This window comes from Osmerus mordax, chromosome 16 (assembly GCF_038355195.1).
Source record: "Osmerus mordax isolate fOsmMor3 chromosome 16, fOsmMor3.pri, whole genome shotgun sequence".
In the NCBI taxonomy this organism is placed as follows: domain Eukaryota; kingdom Metazoa; phylum Chordata; class Actinopteri; order Osmeriformes; family Osmeridae; genus Osmerus; species Osmerus mordax.
Window position 1 is genome coordinate 12806511 of NC_090065.1, and position 24256 is coordinate 12830766.

The 24256-nt window shown below is 43.9% G+C and overlaps 2 protein-coding genes across 3 annotated transcripts; one reads left to right on the forward strand and one right to left on the reverse strand.

Annotated features, from left to right (window-relative positions):
* The first annotated feature begins 433 nt into the window (after positions 1-433).
* Positions 434-17856, forward strand: pkn2a (protein kinase N2a). Of its 2 annotated transcripts, XM_067252738.1 has the most exons (22): positions 434-703; positions 3785-4085; positions 6376-6530; positions 10806-10935; positions 11019-11164; positions 11312-11525; positions 11663-11848; positions 12013-12122; positions 12233-12376; positions 12543-12618; positions 12826-12982; positions 13183-13309; positions 13544-13680; positions 13814-13889; positions 13999-14090; positions 14188-14364; positions 14649-14711; positions 14823-14899; positions 15057-15199; positions 15382-15489; positions 15657-15737; positions 15847-17856. In XM_067252738.1, exons 1-22 carry the CDS (start codon positions 683-685, stop codon positions 16048-16050), a joined length of 2925 nt encoding a protein of 974 aa, XP_067108839.1. In that variant the 5' UTR covers positions 434-682; the 3' UTR covers positions 16051-17856. The 2 variants fall into 2 exon arrangements, with proteins under 2 accessions (XP_067108839.1, XP_067108840.1); XM_067252739.1 differs by lacking the exons at positions 434-703; positions 3785-4085 and adding an exon at positions 5528-5554.
* Positions 17857-18345: 489 nt separating this feature from the next.
* Positions 18346-22047, reverse strand: gtf2b (general transcription factor IIB). Its single transcript, XM_067252747.1, has 7 exons — positions 21984-22047; positions 20818-20930; positions 19949-20082; positions 19620-19766; positions 19346-19475; positions 18941-19222; positions 18346-18720 (listed from the first exon to the last, which is right to left on the reverse strand). Exons 1-7 carry the CDS (start codon positions 21998-22000, stop codon positions 18587-18589), a joined length of 957 nt encoding a protein of 318 aa, XP_067108848.1. The 5' UTR covers positions 22001-22047; the 3' UTR covers positions 18346-18586.
* Positions 22048-24256: the final 2209 nt, after the last annotated feature.

A 24256-nucleotide genomic window follows, 5' to 3' on the forward strand; every position in this document is an offset into this window, starting at 1 on the left:
ACTACCTAAAACTGGGAACAACAGCCTGACATGTTTTCATTCTAAATACAAACTACTCATTGTCACTACTCATAAAGCTTCAAGTCTCTGTCAGAATTTTAAGAGGATGATGATTGTGCTATAATCCCCTGCATTACTTGGAATAGCCTATTGCGGTAATCTTATATCTCATATCAGTTGATTAACACTTTGTATTTCTTTGTCATTAAAATAGCCTATAGTTTAAAGTGTATAGTCTATATATATATAAACTGCTAAATTTGGAGGGTGTTATTATTAAAGGAGTGTGGTGCTCGTGTATGAAGTTTATGATCACGTGAAAGTGCGAATAGAATCTGTCCGCTGGAGATGGGCTCTGGGAGTGCATAGCTCCTATGGGCGGACGCTAAAGCATTTCCACTCAAACCACCGCCTCTCTCTCCAAAATCCGTGTGATAGGTTTATGTTACAGCTGGATTTATGAAGAATAGGAGATATTTTGGACTGCTGCAACTTTGAACGAGGATGCAAGAAGTATAGCGAAAACATGGAAAGTCCCGTTTTTCCAGGGTGACCGATGGTATGGTCACCGAATAACAGATTTTTGTTTCACGAGAGGGAAACTTGAAACAAGGCTGCTTTTGGAGTTCCTCCACACCACCCCTCTCTCTCCGTAGAGTTTGATTCAAAGTCGAAAGCCAAGATGGCCGCCGATTCTGTGCAGGTAGGAAAAGTTGACAACTATTGCGTTAAGTGCGCAAAGTAGTTGTAAAACTCACATTTCTAGGTAGTAAACGTCTTTATTCTATCGTAGATTAATTGTGTGTTTCCGGTGTAAGGAAAAATACGCACGTTTTGCTTTCTATTCTTTCTGTCCCGGAGGATTGCCTGGGAATTATGGATTGAGGCCTGGGAAACAATTATGAAAATAACATTTTTGTTACTACTTTCTGTATGTATACCAGTTTAACGTAACTACATTTGCGTTATCATTTGGCAGACAAATTGAGTGGGAATAGATTGAGTTTAGCAATGGCTGTGGATTGGTAACGTTGAAGTATGAACGTAGCTTTTGTGGAACTGTATTTGAACAACAGCTACAGCATCATTAAAAGTGTGAGTTACATTTCTATGTAATAACAGTGCACTTGAGCAAATGTGCTCGTGTACGTTTGTCAACATAATTATGGTCATAGGCAAGCATTTTGTTAGTATTGCCTACATTGTCATTATGGTTTTGAATTATGGCCCCAGATAGTCTATTTATATCTAATTGTAACTCCACAGGTGTTTTAACAATAATATATGCTGTTTCCATGTTTGTCAAGATTTGGACGTTGTGAGGTCTCTGCCACAATGTAACATGAAAAACCGTGAGCCATGCAACCATGACTGCCAAACTGTGTTTTATGTAGACCTGCTAATCTTATTCTCCGTCTATTGCTGACCCCTTGAAAGAGAGACCACTGTGGAACCCATGAAACACCCTGAAAGCCCCCAAACCGAGGAGAGGCTTGCTTAATTTAAGATTGCTCATAGTACACTTTGTTTTACTGGCCAGTAACTTTGAATGCTGTTTTCTGGGTTTTGGATCAATATTGTAAGTGGTTAAAAGCAGCATATGGGAATGTGTGTGTGCAACAATGTGTGTAACATGAGCCTGTGATTCTATTTCTGATGTAGCTATTTATCATCTCTCATACATAAAAAACAACAACAGTTCTTTCAACTGGGGAACCTGTAGGTAGGCAGGACTATTGGCACATGCCTGGATACTATCCTTAACCTTTCCTGTGTAATGAATTGAATAGACCTCCTGTTGGAATTTGAGCTTTTAGGCTTAAACACTATTTAGCCTGCTTTCACTGAAGGTTAGTGACCTAATGTTTACTTGGTATTAAAGTTGTTTTTATGTATTAGTTAAGGGATATTTTAACAGGATACATGTATTTCAAATATCACTAATTTAACCTGTTTTTTAAATGTATTTAATTAGCAGGCTAGTAATTCTTAGACATTGTCTACTTTTTTTCAAAAGGTTTCCTTGTTTTTGGACACCAGCACATGATCTTCACACAGTACTCTGTTCAAACACTGCAACAATGCAAACATTCTGGGTTGAGCTGTGTGCAAGCAGCTTCTCTTTACCTTTTCTAAGAGTTGTGACCTCCATTTTACCCATGAGTCATACAAGGAGCCTCTCTCCCTCTGGACTAGGACGTACATGTGCTATATATGCCTCTGGCAAGCACTTATGAAGGGGAGTAGAGGGTGGGGTTTTGAAAGATTTAGCAAGCCAGACCGTACACCCTAATCTCAAACACACACTCAGTATTATAACCAGAGAAGCTACATAGTAAGTGGGTAAAATAAGAGCAGAGGTTAAACCACATAGGCTACTTTGGTGCCGTCTAGCAAGCTCATAAGGCATCCAAGTTTATGATGTTCTGTGCTGTCCAATCAGTTCTTGTGATTCTTTGCATGGCGCTTAGCCTGTAACATCAGTATATGATGTCTTACAAAGCTCCCAAAGTCCCCTCCTCCTGTCTCTCACCACACACGTCGCTCCATGGGGGAGGCCATTGGTCGGCAAGCGTTTTGTTTTTAACTCAAGTTTATTTTGAGACGCCACTCTCTCCCCAGAGGGAGATTAGGTCGCATTCGCGGCTGCTGTGACCTCACTGAGTGAGAGGCTAAGAAGGATTTGGCTGCCCCTCCTCAGACGGTTCATCTTCTGTGCTCATTTCAATGGTTGTTTGTGTGTGTATCTTTTGTTTGTGTGTGTCTTGGTGCCTTTCTTTGTGTGTGTGTGTGTGAGGATGGGGAGGTGTGTGTGTGTGTGTGAGTGAGTGAGTGACAGACACTGACTTAAGAGTTGACCAACCGTGGCTGTAGTAACGAGAGGACAGCCTGACACGTTTAGAAAAGAGAGACGTTTTCAGGTGTGAGTGTCTGGTGTTTTTTTTTCTGAGAGCACACAGAACAGTAGAACATGCGTGGACTGGCTTGTGCAACAGATGTTGTAGAGATGGATGACTGACAATACGGCGGTAAGGATGAATTTGCTTAGGTTAACAGATGAAAACAGCCTTCCACTGCTATGTATCTTCAATGTGTTAGATATGTTGCTAGCAATGTTGCTAGAGACACAGTATCAGACTGCTCAGAGATAGTAGGATGATGTGGTCTTGTTCCGAGGGCTCACTAGACTTTTTATGAATGGAACAGTAAGCTCAGTTCAGTTATCTTAAGCTGGTTAGCCAAGATACTGACTAGCTTAAGCTTGTTTTGGACTCAAGTCTTAAATTGTAATGTGACAGGAGCTTGGAACGTAGATTTAGTAAATGACACTAATATCATAGCTTTTTGAGCCTTTTCAGAGTGTGTCAGCAGTGTGTGTTCTGGTAGAAGGGACTTCCCTTGTTTTGTATGATGACCTTCAATTCAACCCTATCAAAAAGCAGACTCTAAAAGACAATCCTGCCTAAGCTGACATGACTGTTTTGGGTAATATACATGAACTGAAACACTAACCCTACACTCAATTTCGATTTGGAAACAACTCCATGTCTTTAGGATACTTCCTTGACACGTATGCAGAGTATAACAAACCAAATTTGTAACAGCAATAAAGTGAAAAGTTCCCCCTGGAAAGATTGCAGTGAAGAAAGTGGAACAACTTTTAAAATGAATACGAGGTGCTAAGTCGAAGCTGCAAGCAGAGTGTTTTTCAACCACAAAAATATCCCTAGCAGCTTCAGTTCTTTTGGTTCTCTGACTCCTGTGTTTGTGGTTGCTCCCCCAGGGCGACGCCAGGGGCCAGCTGGTGTCTGAGCGGCTGGGCCTGGGCCACAACCTGGACCTGTCAGACACCATGGTGCAGCAGAAGCTGGATGAAATCAAGGAGCAGATCCGCCGCGAGATCCGCAAGGAGCTCAAGATCAAGGAAGGAGCGGAGAACCTGCGTAAGGTGACCACGGACAAGAAGAGCCTGGCCTACGTGGACAACATGCTGAAGAAGTCCAACAAGAAGGTTGAGGAGCTGCACCAAGAGCTGCAGGAGCTCAACGCTCACATTGTTGTCAAGGACCCAGATGAACTCATAGGTAACATTAACATACGTGGCGTAGCAGGGAATCGTTTAGCCATTAGCTGTGGCGGCGTTTCAGTCTTATGACGTCCAAGCAACAACAGTCCCAAACATTGCTTCCCAAATACAGACACAGGTCTATAGAGGCCGCACAGACTCGGTCTATTGGGGTGACTCATACTCCAGGAGCTGACATTGTTGCATTTCACATTCCTTCCAGTGTTACAATAGGTGGCCATTTGTTACGTTCAGGGCTGCTTTAACCCACTGTTATGCTTTTGGTCAGCCACAGGGTTCGAGTGCTACTGGAAGAGAATACATCATTTAGTGTAGTGTTATCCAAATGGATTTGTAGGCTTCTTAAAATGGGTAAAGAGGCGAGGAACGGTTTAGCTTAGACTGTACTCCGGTAACCTAGGAAGTAGAGGGGAAGAGGGGTGGGGGCATCTTGTTAGTTTTTTTTAAGTGGGAACAAATTTAGCCTGACTCATTGACCCCTTATCTGAAGAAAAATGGCTTTTGTTCAGTGACGCATTGCCAGTGGAATGTCGCTGGTTGTCACAGGGAGAGCTCCCTGTACTGGGACTGGCTGACCCCAGGCCTGTTCCTCGGCAGCCAAGTTCTAGAACTGCAGGGGAGGCTCTGGTTACTCTCTGCCCTCGACAGCTGATGTCAGATCTGCTCTCCCTGTTCCAGTCATAATATCCTGTTACCAGCAGAACAAAAGTCTGCGAGGCAGGTCTGGGATCCGTTGTTAAGTGGGTGGAGTAAGAGTGTTTGGAGCGTGCTCCCCCTGGGTTTGCCTGACCTCGGATCAGGTGGGGAACTGGGGGAGGGTTCCCCTGTCAGCTGTCCAGATGTGACATCAGCCTGCTTGCTATTCAGTGGCTCAGCACTTGTCATCTGGCCCAGCGTGGGCTGAGTGGAGCACTTTGGCCCTTGACTGCCTGACCTCCAGCAAAAACTCCTCAATGAAGGGAACCCCTCTTTCGAATGCTCACGCATTCTGTCTTTTATACACACTTTCACTCACACAGGCACACACGCGTATCTGAGAATGCAGTGCAGCCCATCATTAACTGTATCTGAGATGTAACACGGCACCATCACCATGTTGACCTTGGTTAAGTTCATGGTTTTGAACCATCTGAGGAGACCCAGGTGCCTCACAACTCTCCTCATTAGTAGCAGACTCCACAACAGTTGGTATCGGATGTGTGACGTGTTCTCTCCCTACCTATTTAGAGAAACCACAGTGGGGAGGCTCTCCATGGTTAATGGCTGATAGATGAATCATCAGACCCGGTTTGGCTGGATCAAAGCCACCCTCCGGTGTTTCCACTGTCTCCAGAGGCAACACTGTTTTAAATGAGCAAGATGTGTCACTCTTAACCTCACGCTGGAAGACATTAAAAGGCTTTTCGGTTGAGCTCGTGTTGATTTGGTCATGGAGATAAATTGTGCTGCCTGCTGGGTTTAGCTGAGGTAGGTGGCCTTCGCGTCTATCTAATGTCACACAGTACTCATTAGCCCAGCTGTTGCTCAGGGAAATCTGGAGAGCTGCAGTCTCCCAGCTGACGGCACGACAAGCAAACAGAAGTCAGGCAGGTTTTTTTTTTTTTTGCCCACCTGTGTGTGAAGAAGCCAGTGTTCACACCATTCTCCTACAGTTGGAGCTGGGGAGGGGTTTACTGTTCGAGCCCAGGCACGAAAAGCAGTGAGCTCATCCTTCAGCATTGCAGCTCAACTGAAATTAAAGAGGGCACTTTTGTTTTTGGTTTGGGTGAGATGTGGCGCACGCTCGGTCTATTGCAAGACCCAGAAACCCTTGGGCAGCAGGGTGAACAGAGTTCCTGAATTTCCTCAGAGGGATGGCAAAACAACTACCTAAAATGTATTTCTTAATAAGTGGTTGGCACAACATGCAGCCCACGTATTTGAATGTACAGTAACGTCTCTTTGTTTTTGTTCGAGTAGCAAGCATGAACTTGTTCTCTCAAAGTGCCACAGGGGTTCCCCTAAGTATTTGTATAATTTGAAAGCCTTCCCAATGCCTCAAGACTAGTTATAAAAAATACACTCAATCCATAGTTGAAATATCCAAACAGTATTGTAAGTTTGCCAAGTCGTTTGCTTTGTTGTGCGTTCTATTGTAATGCATCAATGCTTTGTGTTGTATGTATTATATTTTTCCTTTACTTACCCCAAAATAATCACAATGGTGTTTGTGGTTTTGTGTATGTGTTGGTGTTAATCATACCAGATTCCAAACATTGTATCCACATCTACCTATATTCCTATTCTAGAATGCCCTCTGACCCCTGACACGCCGGCCAGCGAGGCAAGGATGTGTACCAGCAACAGTCGCCTGGCCGCCCTGAAGAAGCAGAACGACATTGAGCTGAAGGTCAAACAGGGAGCGGAGAACATGATCCAGATGTACTCCAACGGCTCCTCAAAGGTGCGCTCACGTCTCCGTCTCTGTATGGTGGTACCGTAGGCACAAGTCCAAACAAGTGAGTTTTCTCACACCAGGCCCAATGTTGACATTTAGGAGGCGTTAAGACACCAACACTGTGAGTTTGAGTGTCTTGGCACCGTGGTTCCTCTGTGTCATTTTCTGTTACACACATTGTGCATAGTGTCATCTCTAGGGAGGAGCAGAAACCTGTTGCACCAGACAAAGAGTTGTATGGTTTTATTATTATTATGGCTATTTTCTCCTCTAAACTGTTGTTCAAAATCACTGAGCTAGGTGAATTCACATCATATGAATATCTTGCTATAGAGCTCAAAACCGAATCAATACTTTTTGTTATTATATATCGGCCACCCAAGCACTCTCCAATATTCATACAAGAATTCTCTGAACTATTATCACTATGTGTCACTAGATATGATAAAGTAGTTATAAACAGAGACTTAAATATCCAAGTAAATAAAAAAGCAGACCCAAGAACTATTGAGCTCTTAAATCTCCTTGACAGTTTCAATCTAACTCAACACATAATAGACCCAACACACCGGCACGGAAACACACTAGATCTAGTGATAACAACTGGACTAAATATCAATAATATTTCAATAACTGATCTACCCCTCTCAGACCATCATTATATACTTTTTAATGTGGAAATTATCCTAACAAAAACCAAAAAAGAATTCTTAGTCCATAGAAGATATTTAGACGATACAGCTATGATGACATTTTCTGAACAATTTGCTCTATATGAGCCAAATAACCATGATTGCTCTCTGAATGAAATGGTAGAGAACCTCAATGATGCACTATTATCTGTGTTAGACTCTGTTGCACCACTGAAAACCAAAAAGAAGTGCACAAGCAGAACCTCCCCATGGCTGAGAATTAAAAATGTTAGTGAAACGAAAAGAAAATGCCGTGCAGCAGAGAGAAAATGGAGGAAAACAAAGATCACTATCCACTACAATATCTACAAAGATACCCTAACCACCTATAACAAAACCATCCGTCTAGCAAGGAGAGAATATTTCTCCAACATTATTACAGAAAATGCCCGAAATTCCAGAGTTCTTTTCTCCACCATTGACCAGCTGCTAAACACTGTCCCTGCCCCACCTCCATCCTCAGCAGTTAAATGTGAAGAGCTTGCTTTGTTCTTCAAGAACAAAATAACTTTGATCAGAGCGAGTATTATTAATAGTGGGGTCAAAACTGACATCAGTAGATTCTGCAACATAACCATGAGCACATTTACCTGTATCACACTTAGTGAACTTTCCAAAATTGTCAGCGAATCTAACTCCACAACCTCAGATATTGATCCTATACCCACAACATTCTTTAAGAGAGTGTTTGATAGTGTCTCAGGTCCGGTGCTAGAGATTATAAACACATCCCTTAGAACTGGCGTCTTCCCAGATGCCTTCAAAACAGCTGTTGTAAAGCCCCTATTAAAGAAACCCAAATTGGATAAGTCTACTTGCAAATTACAGACCAATATCAAACCTTCCATTTATTAGTAAAGTACTGGAAAAGATAGTTTTAGTCCAATTAAATTCTTTTCTTGAAGAAAATAACATCCTGGAAGTCTCGCAGTCAGGTTTCAGGAAATATCACAGTACTGAAACTGCTCTCACCAAAATAATTAGCGACCTCAGACTAAACTCTGATGCAAATAAAGTCTCTATCTTTATCCTGTTAGATCTCAGTGCAGCATTTGATACAATTGATCACAACATCCTAATCAATAGACTGGAAAAGCTTATTGGGTCCACGGATAGTGTATTGAACTGGCTGAAATCATATATCACAGGAAGGAAGTTTTATGTTAGTTTAGGTGACCATAGGTCCAAGAAACATGAGAACTGCTACGGGGTTGCTCAAGGAAGCTGCTTAGGTCCATTACTTTTTTCTCTTTATATGTTACCACTCGGCGACATAATCAGAGAACATAACATAGATTTCCATAGCTATGCGGATGACACAGAACTATATATATCCACTGAACCCAACGATGCAACGGCCATCAATTCCATTACCAACTGCCTGTTGGCAATAAACAAATGGATGAATGATAACTTTCTTATATTAAATGAAGACAAAACCGAAGTCCTACTATGTGGCCCCAAATCCAAAAGAGAGATGCTTATTAAGAATCTTGGAGGCTTAACCCCCTGTCTTAAACCATCGGTGTAATCCTGGACTCAGATTTGAATTTCAACTCTCACATTAATAAAATGACCAAAACAGCTTTCTTTCACCTGAGGAATATAACAAAGGTACGACCATTCATAAACCAAAATGATGCAGAGAAGTTAATTCATGCTTTTATATCCAGCCGGCTGGACTACTGTAACGCACTTTTCACTGGTCTTCCCAAGAAAACCACTGAAAGACTACAGCTCATTCAAAATTCTGCAGCAAGATTATTAACCAAAACTAAAAGGAGAGAACACATTAGTCCTGTCCTAGCTACTTTACACTGGCTCCCTGTTACCTTCAGAATTGACTTTAAGGTCCTTTTCCTCACATACAAAGCTCTACACGGACAAGGACCTAGCTACATTGCTAACTCCTTTATGAAACTACACACCAGCTAGTACACTGCGATCATCAAATGCAGGCCTATTAGAGGTCACCAGAAGCAGTCATAAGAAGATTGGTGATTCGGCCTTTGTCAATTACGCCCCAAAACTATGGAACAAATTACCCATAAATATTAGGGAAGCAAACACTCTAGACATTTTTAAAAGACTGCTTAAAACCTACCTTTTTACCGAAGCATTTAAGTAATTTTATCTCAAAAGGGTTTTCCTACTTTTTAAAGTTGTTTTCTCTCTTGAACAGAGATCTTATTGGGATTTTTATTTTTGTTTGAATTGTTTATCACTTGTATTATTGTTTTTATTGATTTTATGTAAAGCACCTTGAGTTACAATTCTTGTATGAAATGTGCTATATAAATAAAGTCTTACTTACTTACTTACTTACTATTAAGAGCGCTAGTAATGACCGCGTAGTATGGAGTTGTGTAATACCAGCCACATTAGCACAGTGTTATTGGCCTGCCCTGTACAGAGTGGTTGTGCTTCAGTGTGGCAGAACAACACAAAAATCTATCATATCAGGCCATTAGCAGACAGACCCTCTTAGCAAGCTAAGATATCAGCCAAGGTGAGGAATGTCAAGGAGTGCTCGAATGCCATAGTCTATTATCAGAGGTAGTAGTCAATGATGGCAACATTCGGCAGCCAAGAATCGTAATGGTAGAAACCATGACTGTTGTTTCCAGTCATTGCTTATTTGTAGGTTCGGTGTACTTCATGACTTGCGTCTTTCAGAACACCTGAGATGTTGCCACGCTGTAGCTAATATCATCTCGTCTCTGGATCAGAAAATACTGCGTATAGGCCGATATTGACATAAGCAAAGGTGTGGAATTTCAGTCACCTTGACGGTGATAAACACCATGGCGAATATGTGTTTGCCTGTTGCCAGCTATTTCTGGGGATTCAAGGTGATTCTGATAACGGCGATGGCGTCGGAAACGGACAGTGTTGTGCACGGTGCCGTTCACCACCAGGCTCGGTGTGGAACGCCAGCGACACCGGTCAGTGTTGTCCTGAGAGCCTGGAGAGAGAGAGTGGCACCATCCTGTGGGAAATAGCCCCAGCCTGATGATGTCAGCCAGGAAATGCCTGTCAGACGGAAGCCTTTCCTGCACGCCACACCGCCAAAGTGAGGTTGGACGGCGGGAGGAATTCTGGGTGGAGTCTAGTTTACTCCAAGGGCCGGCGATAACACGACGCACACAACACAATGACATTCCACTTTCATCGGGGGGTGAATCAAGTTTTCCATGTGGTCATTCATAGTTTTGCTCCAATTAAGGGCATGATTTGACAAGGCCAGGTTGGGCTTGTGTAACTCTGCTCTTGATGAACTGGAAAGTCATATGTGATTTTAAGAGTCCCATATTCTGTGTACCTTTTGTTCTTATGTTTATGTATATTTATAAAAGCAGTCCAGTATCAACTTGGCCTTGTGTCACACCAGCCAAGTGTGCGTTCCACATGGACTGAGGCCTTACCGCAGCGGCCTGGGTTCGAATCCGGCCTGGCCCCTTTGCTGCATGCCATTGTCTCTCTCTCCCCTGTCTATTCTGTCTCTATATACTGTCACTATATAAAATAATACAGGGAAAAATTATACAGACTGTCATTAACTTTGTCATTTCTTTGGTTTGTTTTACAGGATCGGAAGTTGCTAGCAACCGCTCAACAGATGCTTCAGGACAGCAAGACAAAGATTGAGTTCATCAGGATGCAGATCCTCAAGGCCAGCCAGGCCAGCGAGTTGAGCTTCGATAACAACGATGTCATGGGTAAGCTCACATCTGCATTTGCTCACCGACTGACTGATCTTACTGTGCACGCCTCTCTCTGTAACCTCCGTCTTCGCCTCCAGCCAAGCCCATCATCAGCCCTCTGGACCTGCGGGTGGAGGAGCTGTGTCATCACGCCAGGATCGAGTCGGCCGTGGCAGAGGGCGCCAAGAATGTCATGAAGCTCCTGGGCTCCGGCAAGGTGACGGAGAAGAGAGCACACTCCGAGGTACTGTCCTCACTGGAGCCTGGCCCCGGTCCTGTCTCAGTTCAACACAAAGAACAGGAGATTTAGGCTCGAGTGTCCTACGACGTTGCGTGTGTGTGTGTACAGCCCCCAGTTGACGTCCCCACCGCCCTGTTGTGTTGCCCCTAGGCCCAGGCCCGCTTTAACGAGTCCAGTCAGAAGCTGGACCTGCTCAAGTTCTCCCTGGAGCAGAGGTTGAGCGAGTTGCCCAAGAACCACCCTCGCAGCAGCAGCATCGTGGAGGAGCTGTCCCTCATGGCGGCGCCAGCCCTCAGTCCCCGCTCCAGCATTATCTCCACCCAGAACCAGTACAGCACCGTGGCCAAGCCCGCCGCACTCACAGGTAGAGGACCAGGGGATGTCCTGAGGAGAAGTGATTGTAAACAAATCCCATACTGACAAACGGCACACACTGGCTTCATCCCAATTTCGGGCACCGTTCCCGTCAATAACCTGAAGAAAACGGCGTATTGTCTACAGGTACGTTAGACGTCAGGCTCATGGGCTGTCAAGACCTGCTGGAGAACGTTCCGGGGCGTTCCAAAGCCGGTTCCGTGCCGCTGCCAGGCTGGAGCCCCAGCGAGACCCGCTCCTCCTTCATGAGCCGGGGGAACAGGAGCAGGGGGGCCAGCGCTAGGAACCTCTCCAAGAGTGAAGACCTGTCCAGTAAGCAGACCCTTGTTGCTACGATCAAAACACCTACACTCACTAGGTGTACAGGCATAAAGGGGGGGAGGAGAACTGGACTGAACCAAGTGCATTCATGTGTAGAAACGATTTCCGCAGCATGTCTCTACCTCGTGCCAATCTCTCTCTCTCCCGTCCTCCAGATGAGATCAGCGCTGTGCTGAAACTAGACAACACAGTCGTGGGTCAGACAAGTTGGAGGCCTGCAAGCAATCAGGCCTGGGACCAGAAGTTTACACTGGAGCTGGACAGGGTATGGACAACACACACACACGCACGCACTCGTACGCGCACACACTCTAAATCCACAAACCCATCCCTTGTTACACGGTGATATGAAAGATGGATGTGTCTCACCTCCAGTCGCGTGAGCTGGAGATCTCTGTGTACTGGCGAGACTGGCGTTCCCTCTGTGCCGTCAAGTTCCTGCGGTTGGAGGACTTCCTGGACAACCAGCGCCACGGGATGTGCCTTTATCTGGAGCCCCAGGGAACTCTTTTTGCTGAGGTAACGCGCGCGCGCGCACACACGCTGTCATTTTACCATTTACTGTAGAAGCGCTCTAGGAAGCTCACAGTCATAGCACAGCCAATGCCCATGTCAGCCATCATACCTGACTAGTTCAGTCTGTTCGCCAGGATGCATGGTGTTCATCTTTTATTCTTGCTTCCAGGTCACGTTTTTCAACCCCGTCATTGAGCGACGGCCGAAGCTGCAAAGACAAAAGAAGATCTTCTCAAAGCAGCAAGGTGAGTCCACGCACTCCTGACGTGTAACACATACTGATCCACATACTAAATACAATTTAAAACGTGAATATCCTCTTCTTGTCATGGACAAACCCATGCTCTCTTACCTTGTGAGATGGAAGTGTAGCGTGCTGTGTGAGGATGTGAAACAGAGAAATGGAGGCTGTCGTGTCACTGACCTGGCCTTTCCTCTTCTTGGGCCCTCAGGGAAAACCTTCCCGCGTGCCCCTCAGATGAACATCAACATCGCCACGTGGGGCCGGCTGGTCAGGAGGGCCATACCCACTGTTAGCACCAACTCCTTCAGCCCACAGGTCTCAGACACAGGGCCCAGTAGTCTGCCTGGCTCCCCTACACCCACCAGGTTTGGGACTCTATAGGAGAGGGTATACACCAACCCCTCCCCCGTTGTAAACACACACACACTCATCCAAGAGACCCTTATAGAAACCCACTTAAGGCTTGCTCATGGGTACTTCTCGCATGGTCAAACAAGCTTTGAAATACAGACTGGTGTTTATACAGCACGGCCCTCGCTCATGAATCTCTTTCCCTCCCTGCCAGTGACCCACTGGTTACCAAGCTGGACTTTGACAAAGAGCCCACCCCAGGCCCAAAGCATTACCCTGCACCCGATGTCAACAGAGAACCAATTGCACAGGACAAACTGCCCGGGAAAGAGGAAGTACAGGTACAGACAGTGGTTACCATGGAGATACTTGAGCCAGGAAGTACAGAATATAGATTGTAGTGAGATTAGAGATGATTGTGGCAAGATGCAACACACATAACTGCAACGACCGCCTCTAATTTGCACTGGAACTGCAAAAACGAAATCAAAAGTCAGTGACGCCTTCTGAGTCCTAAATCACCTCATGTTGTCGGAAGGATCTTCTACCGTCTCAAGTGTCTGCTATCTCCACAGGATGCCCTGGCGTCATTTGACTTCCTCAACAAGAGGAACAGCATAGCGGTGAAGGCTGACCTGGATGGAGGGGTTGAACATGAGATCCAGCCCCCAGACCTGGAGCTCACAGCCATACAGAAAGACACCGAGATAAGGTGGCTCCCCAGCAGGGTCTTGTTGTGTTTGTACTTGTTGTATATCAGACTGTTGTATTCGGCAACCTGAGCGTTTGTGCTGATATGTATCCGAATGGTAACTAATGTACCTAATGTCATGTTTCAATCCCAGGGAAGAAGAGCCGTTTCAGTTCAGTCTCAAAGATTTCAAGTGTGTGGCAGTCCTTGGGCGTGGTCATTTTGGAAAGGTGCACACCCAGCCTCTACTGCCGTAGCTAACGTCTACAACGGATTTAAAATGAAAGGACATTTGAAACAACCCAGATGTTCTGAAACGGTTCTCCTCTCGTTCTACAGGTTTTGCTAGCGGAATATAAAGTCACAGGTGAAATGTTTGCCATCAAAGCCTTAAAGAAAGGTGACATAGTGGCCCGGGATGAGGTGGACAGGTAAGGCTTCAAACCTGGCATGATCATTCAAGAGATGTCAGCCAATCAGAGCCCAATCCGATTGACTTCATGAAACTTCCCCCGATCTCCCCGTCAGCCTCATGTGTGAGAAGAGGATCTTTGAGACGGTGAACAGCGTCCGTCACCCGTTCCTGGTCAACCTGTTTGCCTGCTTCCAGACACCAGAGCATGTGTGCTTTGTCATGGAGTACGCTGCTGGGGGCGACCTGATGATGCACATCCACGCCGACGTCTTCTCAGAGCCCAGAGCCATGTGAGTCGCCACAGCTGGATCCCGACCAAGGATCTGGGAAACCTTCCTGGGAAACCCTGTTTTCAATCTAGAGATGCCAAATATCCCCTGCTTGGTCAGAACCAGACTCCTTTCTGTCTAGAGATCACTTACAGGGGCCCCTAACTCAAAGATCTGGTAGAACTGGCTTTTGGTTGCTTTCAAGTCCACCGTATCAGATGTCAGGCAGGGAAAGAGAGCTTTTCTACAAACTTGTCTAGCTAATCCATAGATGAAATCAACCTTTGTAAATCCTCCTTTTACAGATTTTATGCAGCTTGTGTTGTATTGGGCCTACAGTTCCTGCACGACCATAAGATTGTTTACAGGTAAGAGACTGCCATGAATTAGCACTGCTTGCTGGCCTGTAAGTTTTGTCACACCCGGGCTAGACAGTTGCTGGTCCTGATCATAACGTTGACCCTCACTTGGATCTGCAGGGATTTGAAGCTGGACAATCTGCTCTTGGACACAGAGGGCTATGTAAAGATTGCTGACTTTGGCCTTTGCAAAGAGGGTAAGACTCATCCCTAAAGGTTTCAGTGTTTAACACCAGCTGTATTTGGATGAGATCCTACGCTCTCTATCCAGAGCACAACACCAAATAAGATATTTTCTGATGGAGATGCTTCAAGTCTGTCCTCTGTTTATAATAATGTTCACATGTCTGTCAGGAATGGGGTTCAGGGACCGCACCAGCACATTCTGTGGCACACCAGAGTTCCTGGCCCCCGAGGTTCTCACCGAGACCTCCTACACCCGTGCTGTGGACTGGTGGGGGTTGGGTGTGCTCATCTTCGAGATGCTGGTTGGGGAGGTCAGTATCTTCAGCTCAGAGAGCTTCTTCATACGTTTCATGAGAAACATATGAAGCCTTGACTTGGCTGCGAGTTATGGCAGTGATTTTTATTTTACAGTTTGATGTTGGTATGTTGTATAGACTTTTAGTATAAACCACTTAGTTTATCTGACACTGCTAACATTTGGCCCGGCCCGCAGTCCCCCTTCCCTGGGGATGATGAAGAGGAGGTGTTTGACAGCATCGTCAACGATGAAGTGCGCTACCCAAGGTTCCTCTCCACAGAGGCCATCTCCATCATGAGGAGGGTGAGTGCTAGATCTCTGGTCTGTAAACACAACTAAAACAGTGCACCGCACCATGCCGTATCTGTTTGGAACCAGCCGTATGTCAACCCACTGGACGTTCTAATTATAAACTCTCAAGAGAAACCGTCAGATGACCTCATCGTAGCTTGGTTTAATTTTGCCTGTAGCTTTTGAGGAGGAGTCCAGAGCGCCGCCTGGGGGCAGGAGAGAGGGATGCAGAAGAAGTGAAGAAACATCTCTTCTTCAGGGTGAATCATATTACTAATCTCATTCACAGCCACAATTGATTTTTGAGTTTGGAAAATTACATTTCAGTGCTTACATTTGTAAAATGTGTGTATTTCATATTATTTTTAGAATATGGATTGGAATGGACTGCTGGCCAAGAAGGTGAAGCCTCCGTTTGTGCCAACCATCCAGGGGGCTAACGATGTCAGCAACTTTGATGATGAATTTACCTCAGAGGCACCCATCCTGACCCCTCCTAGAGAACCACGAGCGCTGAATGAGGATGAGCAGGACATGTTCTCTGACTTTGACTACATTGCTGACTGGTGTTAGCCCCCCTCCTCCCCTCTAATGCATCAAAGCGCACCTCCCCCAACACACACACTGTGAACCAACACAGCGCTGACTGTAGCTCACGTTTTTAACACCTCTCCTCATCTAGAACATTGAGAGGGAACGACGGAAATCGCTCCTCCAGCCTATGGGCGCACTCTACCATTTAAAAGACAGCCTGCCCCATGTATTTTTTTAAACAAAAATGAAGAACTTTTTTTATAGCAAAAAGATAAACAAGTTTTCGTCATATTTTCTATATCCTGAGTGAACGAGGGGTGGAGAGTGAGTCTCCCTCTGCACACACCGTGTCCATTGTCTGACCACTGAGAATGTTTTCATACAAACTGTCAAGGAAACCGTTACATCATGATCATGTTATTCATAGTCACTGTCTGTTTGTTTTTTTATCTGTACAGATTATACTCCTCCATATTGTAATGAGTAATTTGCAATGCTCTGCCATAGCTAGTGGAATTTTATCTCGCTGTAAGGTTGACATGTCTGCCATGTATTAGTCACTCAGACTTGAGTGCTCACAGCATTATCACTGAACTGACACTACAGTTATAAGACAGTAAACGTATTGACTACTACTGCTTCTTGACTTGAAACCCATAGATTTCACTTTTTTCCCCTCAAAGTTATTAATTGTAAGAAGAAACGACTACAGTCCATCCAGTGTTACAAGCTACTTAGATTTTACAACAACACTATACTTAGTCTTCTGTTGTAGTAAGAATATCTTGTGCTTTTCCTTTTTACCTGAAAATCAGTTGAACTCTTTTCAAGCAGGATAGTAATGCTGTACCTCCCTGTCCTGGAAAGGCACTGTTTCTTTACACGTGGCATCTACAATTAAGGAATTTAATAACACTGTGCTATTAATATTGATAATTGTACACAGTTCCATCATACAAGAAGTCATGGACACAATCATGGACATTAACAATCAGCTTTTGGTATGGTGCTTCATTTTTTATGTTGGGTGAATCTCCAAAGTCTGACTGTGTGTCTCCTTCAACTCAGTATCTGTTCTAAGAAAGGGGCAAGGCTATTGTGAGGAAGTACACTTTTGAGATTCAACCTAGGTCTTAACTCTTGCAGGCCCTCTGGTGGCTGTCTTGCACGAGAAGACCATATCCTCCAACCCCAAATCCTTGGTGCAGTGCTGCATACCATGTACAGGGTGTAGTTGTACCTCGTTCAGTAAAAAGCAATCTTGCGTGGGTGATCCTCCTTTCTCTGGTATTTCTAACAGGGTTAAGTCTCTTGAACTCCGATCCATTCATCCTAGATGACTAAGACTGTAGTTCAGAAACGGACTCCACCCCTGATACCTCAGTTGGTTGTTGGACTTTGTCAAATAAATAAGACTAATCCTAAGTGTCTCATTACAGCTTACTACCAAAACCCATTCACCTGGTCCTGAACTGGGGAAACAGTGAATTTGATGGATTGACAATGAACAGATCTCAGTGCCAGTTTGTGCATACATGTTGACATGAATCACTACAGGGAAGGGCAGGGTATATATGTATATGTAAACACAATTGAGCTGAAAGCACTAATTTTATCAAGTTTTTATTTTTATCTATGTATAGCATAATTATGAAAATAGAATGTACAAAGGTTTTGCTTAAATGGCTGCTTGCGCATGTTGCAAAGACAGACAAGCTTTTAAATGGTACACCATATTGAAGTTACATAACTGTTGGCCCTGGTGTAAAAAAAAAAAAAAAAAAGCATTTGGCAGTCATTGTTTGTTGCCTGTCATGAATGCACAAATTAAACATTTGTAATAGAGTGGTGGTGTGTTTCTTTACATATTGCAATGCATGGAGGCTATGCCCTGATGTCCAACACATTGGCTTTGGAAAACAGGAAATCGTGACTCCTTTAAAGTCATGGTACGTGGATGAAGGTTTAAGCATTGGCCAAGGAAATTGTCTTAGACATACCCCTGGCAGTACAGTGAGTTGTAAGGTAATTGCCCTTTTCACAGCTGATATTATATTTGATTTTTTTTTTATCTAATTCCAAATTTTACAAAGGAATCTGTTAGGAGTTTCTAAACCAAATAGTGGGCGTAGACAAGAAACATAAAATGTTCAGTAAACAAAGTTTAATATTCAGTTCACATGGTGTTTCATTATGCTTTTCTGAAAAGCACTTCATTCTTAATTTACTTAGTACAATGCAAACACGCTAACAAAATAGAACCTGCTCATTTCCTACAAAAGAAAGTATACAGTATGAAATCAGCCTAAATTGCAAGCACCAATTACATTCTCACTTGGACATATATACAGTATATATACACTCAAATGAAATCCTGTAAGTACAGTCTGCAATCTGTTTAATTTAAGCATTGGAATGTGTTTCCTGTACTTGTCTGTATTCTGGCAAAAGTGCCTTGACAAAGGCTTGAAGTCTTAATAAACAAGGTAGAAAGAGAAACCTTCGAAATCCAACGTAAAATAAGAAAGAACCCTAAAAATACAGCAGAAAGTGTTGTGTCATTAGAGTGCGGTCCTTACAGCTGGGGAAGTTTGTCCACAGGGGTGTCGAATTTGAAGTCTGGGGGGAAGAGGTCTGCGGCTCGTGGGTAGATCAGTCGATACGACTGCCTGATCGTGACATCCGCCACACCAGCTATGTCACCAATCTCTGTTCAAATTCCAGAAGCAAGAAATGATTACTGCTGTATTTATCTCATTAAAAGACCGTACTATTACGCTACTATAAAATATCCATATTAACAACCTAAAAAAAAGGATACAAGAGTATTTTCTCATGGTTACTTCTGTAACCAGTCAGTCCCCCCCCCCCCCCCCTCCCAACAGCAACTCTCATCTTACATCTCCCTCCACATCCACAGCCTCCTCACCTTTCTGGGTCTTCTTCTCTGCGGAGGCCTGGGAGGCCATGTAGATGGCAGCTGCGGCCACAGAGATGGGGCTGCGCCCGGGCACCAGGTCCAGCTCCACCGCCTTCCTGGCAATGTAGGTGGCCGCCATCTGAACCTGCTTGGGCAGGCCGAGGTTGGAGCAGAAGCGGGACATGAAGTCTCCTGTGGTGATCAGGTCCACGCTGGTCTCCAGGGCCTTCAGGATCAGCTTGAAGCAGCGGCCAATCTCCTTCTTGGAGATGCGAGACACGGCACAGATTTCTGTGTGGAGGAATAGGGTGGGTTTATCAAGGCGAACAGCATCACTTCAGGACTATACTCTCATTGCACAAGGATTCAATCTATTTTCTCAGAATGTTATAAAAGGGCCAGCTCTGTATCTACCTTTAAATGTTCGAGGCACTCCCTCCTGTCTGCAGGCGATGTAAAGGCAGGCTGAGGCAATGGCATCGTTACTCCGTCCCTTCAGGCTCTTCTGTTCATATACTTGCTTGAATAGGTTATTTGTTCTGTCCTGCGGGTCAGAAATAACTCATGTTATTCTAGGTAGTAGGAAAACATTGGTTTCTACTCATGGCATAATCAACTGCATCGATCCCTGGACATCAGTGAATATTCAGTATATGACATAGCATATTCCGAAACTAATGCCACTCACTATAATGTTTCTTGGCAGGTTGATCCTATCTGCCATGGTGGTAATCTCTTTGAAGGCATTCAGCATGGCCCGGTCTGAACTGCTCATGGTCCGGCGATTCTGATATTTTGAGTTGCCGAACTCGTCAAAGCTAGCTGCTCCTGTTCCCTGTTGAGACAGACATTTTTTGAGGAATTGTCAAGTAATCTGTGAAAACGACATGGATATCTACCGCACTTGTGCAATCACTAACAGGACTTTTCATTGCATTCTACTGAATAGCTTGAGCCATGCTTGTGTGCATCTTTCTAGGTGTGGAGCTAGGTTGGGAGGCCATCCCACTGAGGTACCTTGCTTATCATGGTGGTCAGGTCTCCTCCGTTGAGCAGTGGGTTCTGAGCATCACCCACTCTTGAGGGATCTTTGGTGGCTTTCTCATTGGTGAAAGTCCTCCACTCTGAACCCACATCAATGACTCTGTCACCTTTAGAGGAACAATTCACAGCTATTAGGTATTGGTATTTTCCTTACGTTTTCTTTTTTATCTGTTGAGTTCTTAACATTCCCATAATACGCTTTATCAGTCTCACTTTCACCCTTGACTAGTATTCTGCTTATCTATTGTCTGTCCTTACAAAAAAAAAAAAAAAAAACTTAAGGACAGGACACGGTTTGGAATGCATGTTCAAATGTGCATAAAAACTACAAACACAGAGTTAAAGACGTTTTAAAAAGAACCAAACATGCCGGCAGTCAGTAATAAAAACAATTGTTTGCTTTCCACCTTTGTTCTCCTCCATTGCATTACGCCCTGCACTTATCAGGATGACCAGAAGATGGCACCCTTTTCACATTAGAAGCAACTAGATACTTTTCCTTTGTCCATCTCTGTATTTCCTCCTCATTTATGATGGTATCAAGTGAGAACACTGCCGAGTCAGGGATTAGATTTCTGGTCTAAATCCTATGAGCCTCCTGTATACATTAATCCTACTAATATAAAACTGATGTGACGTTCATCTGCTCATGGCAAAGCAAAGCTGCATCAGATGACTTTATCCCCAATGATTTTGATTTCCTTCAGGCCTCATTAGTAGTTCTGATGTTCATGTACACCACTCTGTTGCGACATATTAATCTGTGATGCTGTTGACCTCATGCATGAATCAGCATCCAGATAGATAGTCTTTTTCAAGAGGTTTTTAAGACATTGACTCACCTACTACAAGGCCACATTCAGGGCAGATCATGTCTCCTGCCCTGTAGTCTTCCACCAGCAGGGCATCTGGATGGTTGGGACATTGCACCTTGGGAAGGGCAAGAGCATCTCCGCTACAGAAAGGAAAATATGCCAGAGATCAGCTGCTTGGTCTAACCCCTTGACTCATAATCCTGTTCATAATGAATACAAGGTGCACCAATGCATTTAGTCAAATATCTGGAATCGGCTTATTTTCCCTAGATTTGAATATTCACAATATAAGTGAAATCGACCTTTAAGTTAAAGTTTAAGTGTCGAAGAGCAACTTCATCATTCACGGGCACTCAACACCACACCTGAAGTAAACTTGACAAGGTTTGACACTGGTGTCGTTTTAGGCTTTTGCCTACATTACTGATTTAATTTTGCGCTGAAACATCCGCCCAGCTACACTGAGTTCTGAATAACGTTCATCTGCACTCTAACAGTACGTCTCGAACAAAGTAAGTCTGTGTCTGTGCGTTGGCTAGTAGTAGCTGAATGGGTTTCCTTTCCAGGATCAGAATCTTGCCGGTGTTGTGGCCTAACGCATTTGAAGCTTGGATATGTAGCCTACATCCCAGCAAAAGCCCAACATTCAACACCATGTGACACCAAGAAACAGATGTAGCTAGAATGTATTATTTACCCAGCTACATAAGGATTTTAGACTGGGTCAGGCTGTAAATTGTCATTACCAATGCCAGTAGCTATGTTGCTAAAGGAGCTGGCTCGATCAGTTTCTGGACAGGTAAACTAGATTTAGTGGCTTGCCCTCAAGCTGATTTTAATATAATTTAGCCACAAACTGTGAATGTTATCTCAGCACATACATACATCATAATAACAATTTCAACTGAGATTTGAACAGAATTATCCAATAATCTTAGCTAACGTTCTCCACAATAGTTAGGGAGGGTAGGTAAAAGATAGCTGCTGCTAGCTAGCTAGAGCTAACGTTAGCGATTGTAATGATGTTGACAAGAGACCGTCAGCGACATTTTGCTATTGTAATCTGCGCAGTAGCTGTTCATATATTGCCAAAGTCAGAACGACGGCCAGTTTATATATAAACTGTGAGGTAGACATAAAAGTGCCAATCACCCAGTTTTACATTAACGTTAGACAACATGAATTGTACACACCGGCTCGTCGACGCCATGTTATTTCTCTTTATTTCTGCCAGCAAACTGTGCTATAGCTACAATGGCTTCCTCTACCTCTATTTATGGGTTTTCAGCTCACGTGTTTACACGAGGACGGAAAGCAGAAGGTTCAATGTTATTCCAAACGTAAATCTTAAATGTTGTCCAAAACGACTGTCCTTCTAAATCTTGAGCAAAAAAAACTAAACTAAGCAAAAAGGGATGAACACAACTTTTTTTTATTGAAAAGTAGAATAAAAATATAAATACTATCCTTTATTTCTCCTCAGCTGTTTCACTGTGTGTAAGCTGTGTGTAACAATGTTGGCTTTTTGCATGACACCAAACTAGTTATTGTGAAACCATCTGTAACGATATCCTATGAAAAGATATGTGACAAGTAACTCTGTCACTGTGTATCTCATATGGTCATACAGTCTTGCTGTATGACCACCAGCACACTGGCCTGCTTATGAAGTCGGCATTGTTTTTATGTACCAGCCTGTGCTTCTATCCCTGTGCACGTCACACTGTTCCTTAGATGTATATCCACACAGTGAATCTCTTTAGTCTTTTTGGAGACAAGACAAATCACACTTAAAAACGCTTCAATACTTGATTGAATAGCAGTCTTACTTTGGATAAATATTCCTATCCGTATGAAAACATGAGGAGGGTCTTACTATGTTATATAACAGCAGAGAAAACTACATACATACTACATACAGGAAAACAAATACATACATGTGACTACTGAATTATTTAGCTGGTCTTTAGTACTATAGTGGGAAACAATATTAGGGACTGTTATGAATTGCCAAGGGTAGATGTGGAGTATTTATGTGCTTATTATCAACTGTGCTATTATGCAAATTCATTTAAGAACAGATATGTTTCAGATGTTACATAAAACAATCCAAATGGTAGGTGTGCCTGCAGAGCTTGAAAGTGATTAGTGTGTTTTTGGACAGTCACGTTATTCGTTGAAAGGTGAGAGCCTCTATTTTGAATAATTTACCTTGCATTCAGCCCTTTGTCAACAGTGACCTGGTTGCTAGGACATCTGGGTATGTCTACTGCCGCCCCTGGGAGACAGGCCTAATTACATGTTGGCTACACCCAGTATCATAACGACCACAACTCATCCGCAGCAATATGCCCCTGTGTCAGATTTCTGTGAGTTTGACCCCATCTGCAGATAGAATCAGAGCAGTTACACAACCATAAACTTTGTTCAGTATAATAACAGTAGGAGAGTGCCATGTATTTACCCGCCACATGGTTGTGTAATTAATATCAGATTAATGTGTAAGTGGTCAGTGTAGCACGTATTGCAGTAGGACCATTGTATATAGCAAACCTTCAAACTTAAAGTTAGTTTACCTCCATACTCCCTTATGGTAAGGTGACCAGATTTGAGTTTGTGAAAAAGAGAGAGAGAGAGGGGGGGGGGGGGTCGTGTATTGCATGCCGCACTTTCTGATATGTGACAGTGACAAAATGACAGTTCTCTCTACAGTCAGAGCTCGCGCAAGAAGGTGGAACGTAAGGGAGATACCCTTTCCAAAACTTGTAAGGGCGTAATATTGTGAAACACCCAGAGAAACACAAATATCCGACGAGGCAAAACCCCGGACAATTATGGAATCCATGCCGGACGCATTCTGGTCACCCCACCTTATGCAAATGTTTTCATTTGCTTTCTCGGAGAACAGACTACAGGTTGAATTGGAAGGAGGGCTGCTTATTCTCATCACATTATCTGGCCAGGACCGGTTAAAACCTGTACTGACCTCAGGAGACACTTCCTCTTTGCCTTGTGTCGGTACAGCAAGCAACCAAATCCAGACACAGCTGGAACTTCAGCATGGCTTCAGTCAGCAGAGTTTCACCCTGGGTCCTAAATTCCTAATCTCGACAATAAGCAAAACATTGACTTAACCTGATATTTCAAACCACAGGTGTACCTGGCTATAACCCACAGTAGCATCGACACAACAAGTGATAACCAGTGTATTTTTTAACTAATCAATTTGCATGAGTGCCTGATATGTTATGCGACTGTACGTCTCAGACGCATAGCTGGACTGCAAGAGAAAGTAGACGTCAGGGAACGACCTTAACCTTAGCCAAATCTAAAAATGACTTGCATCCGAGCCTGAGACATTGATAGAGACTGTTGCCGTGTGAGATAAGCAAATTGTGACTTTCGGACGTTGAACTAGTCCATGCCCACCAATGAGAAACGGAGCTAATAACGCTCTCAACTGGGG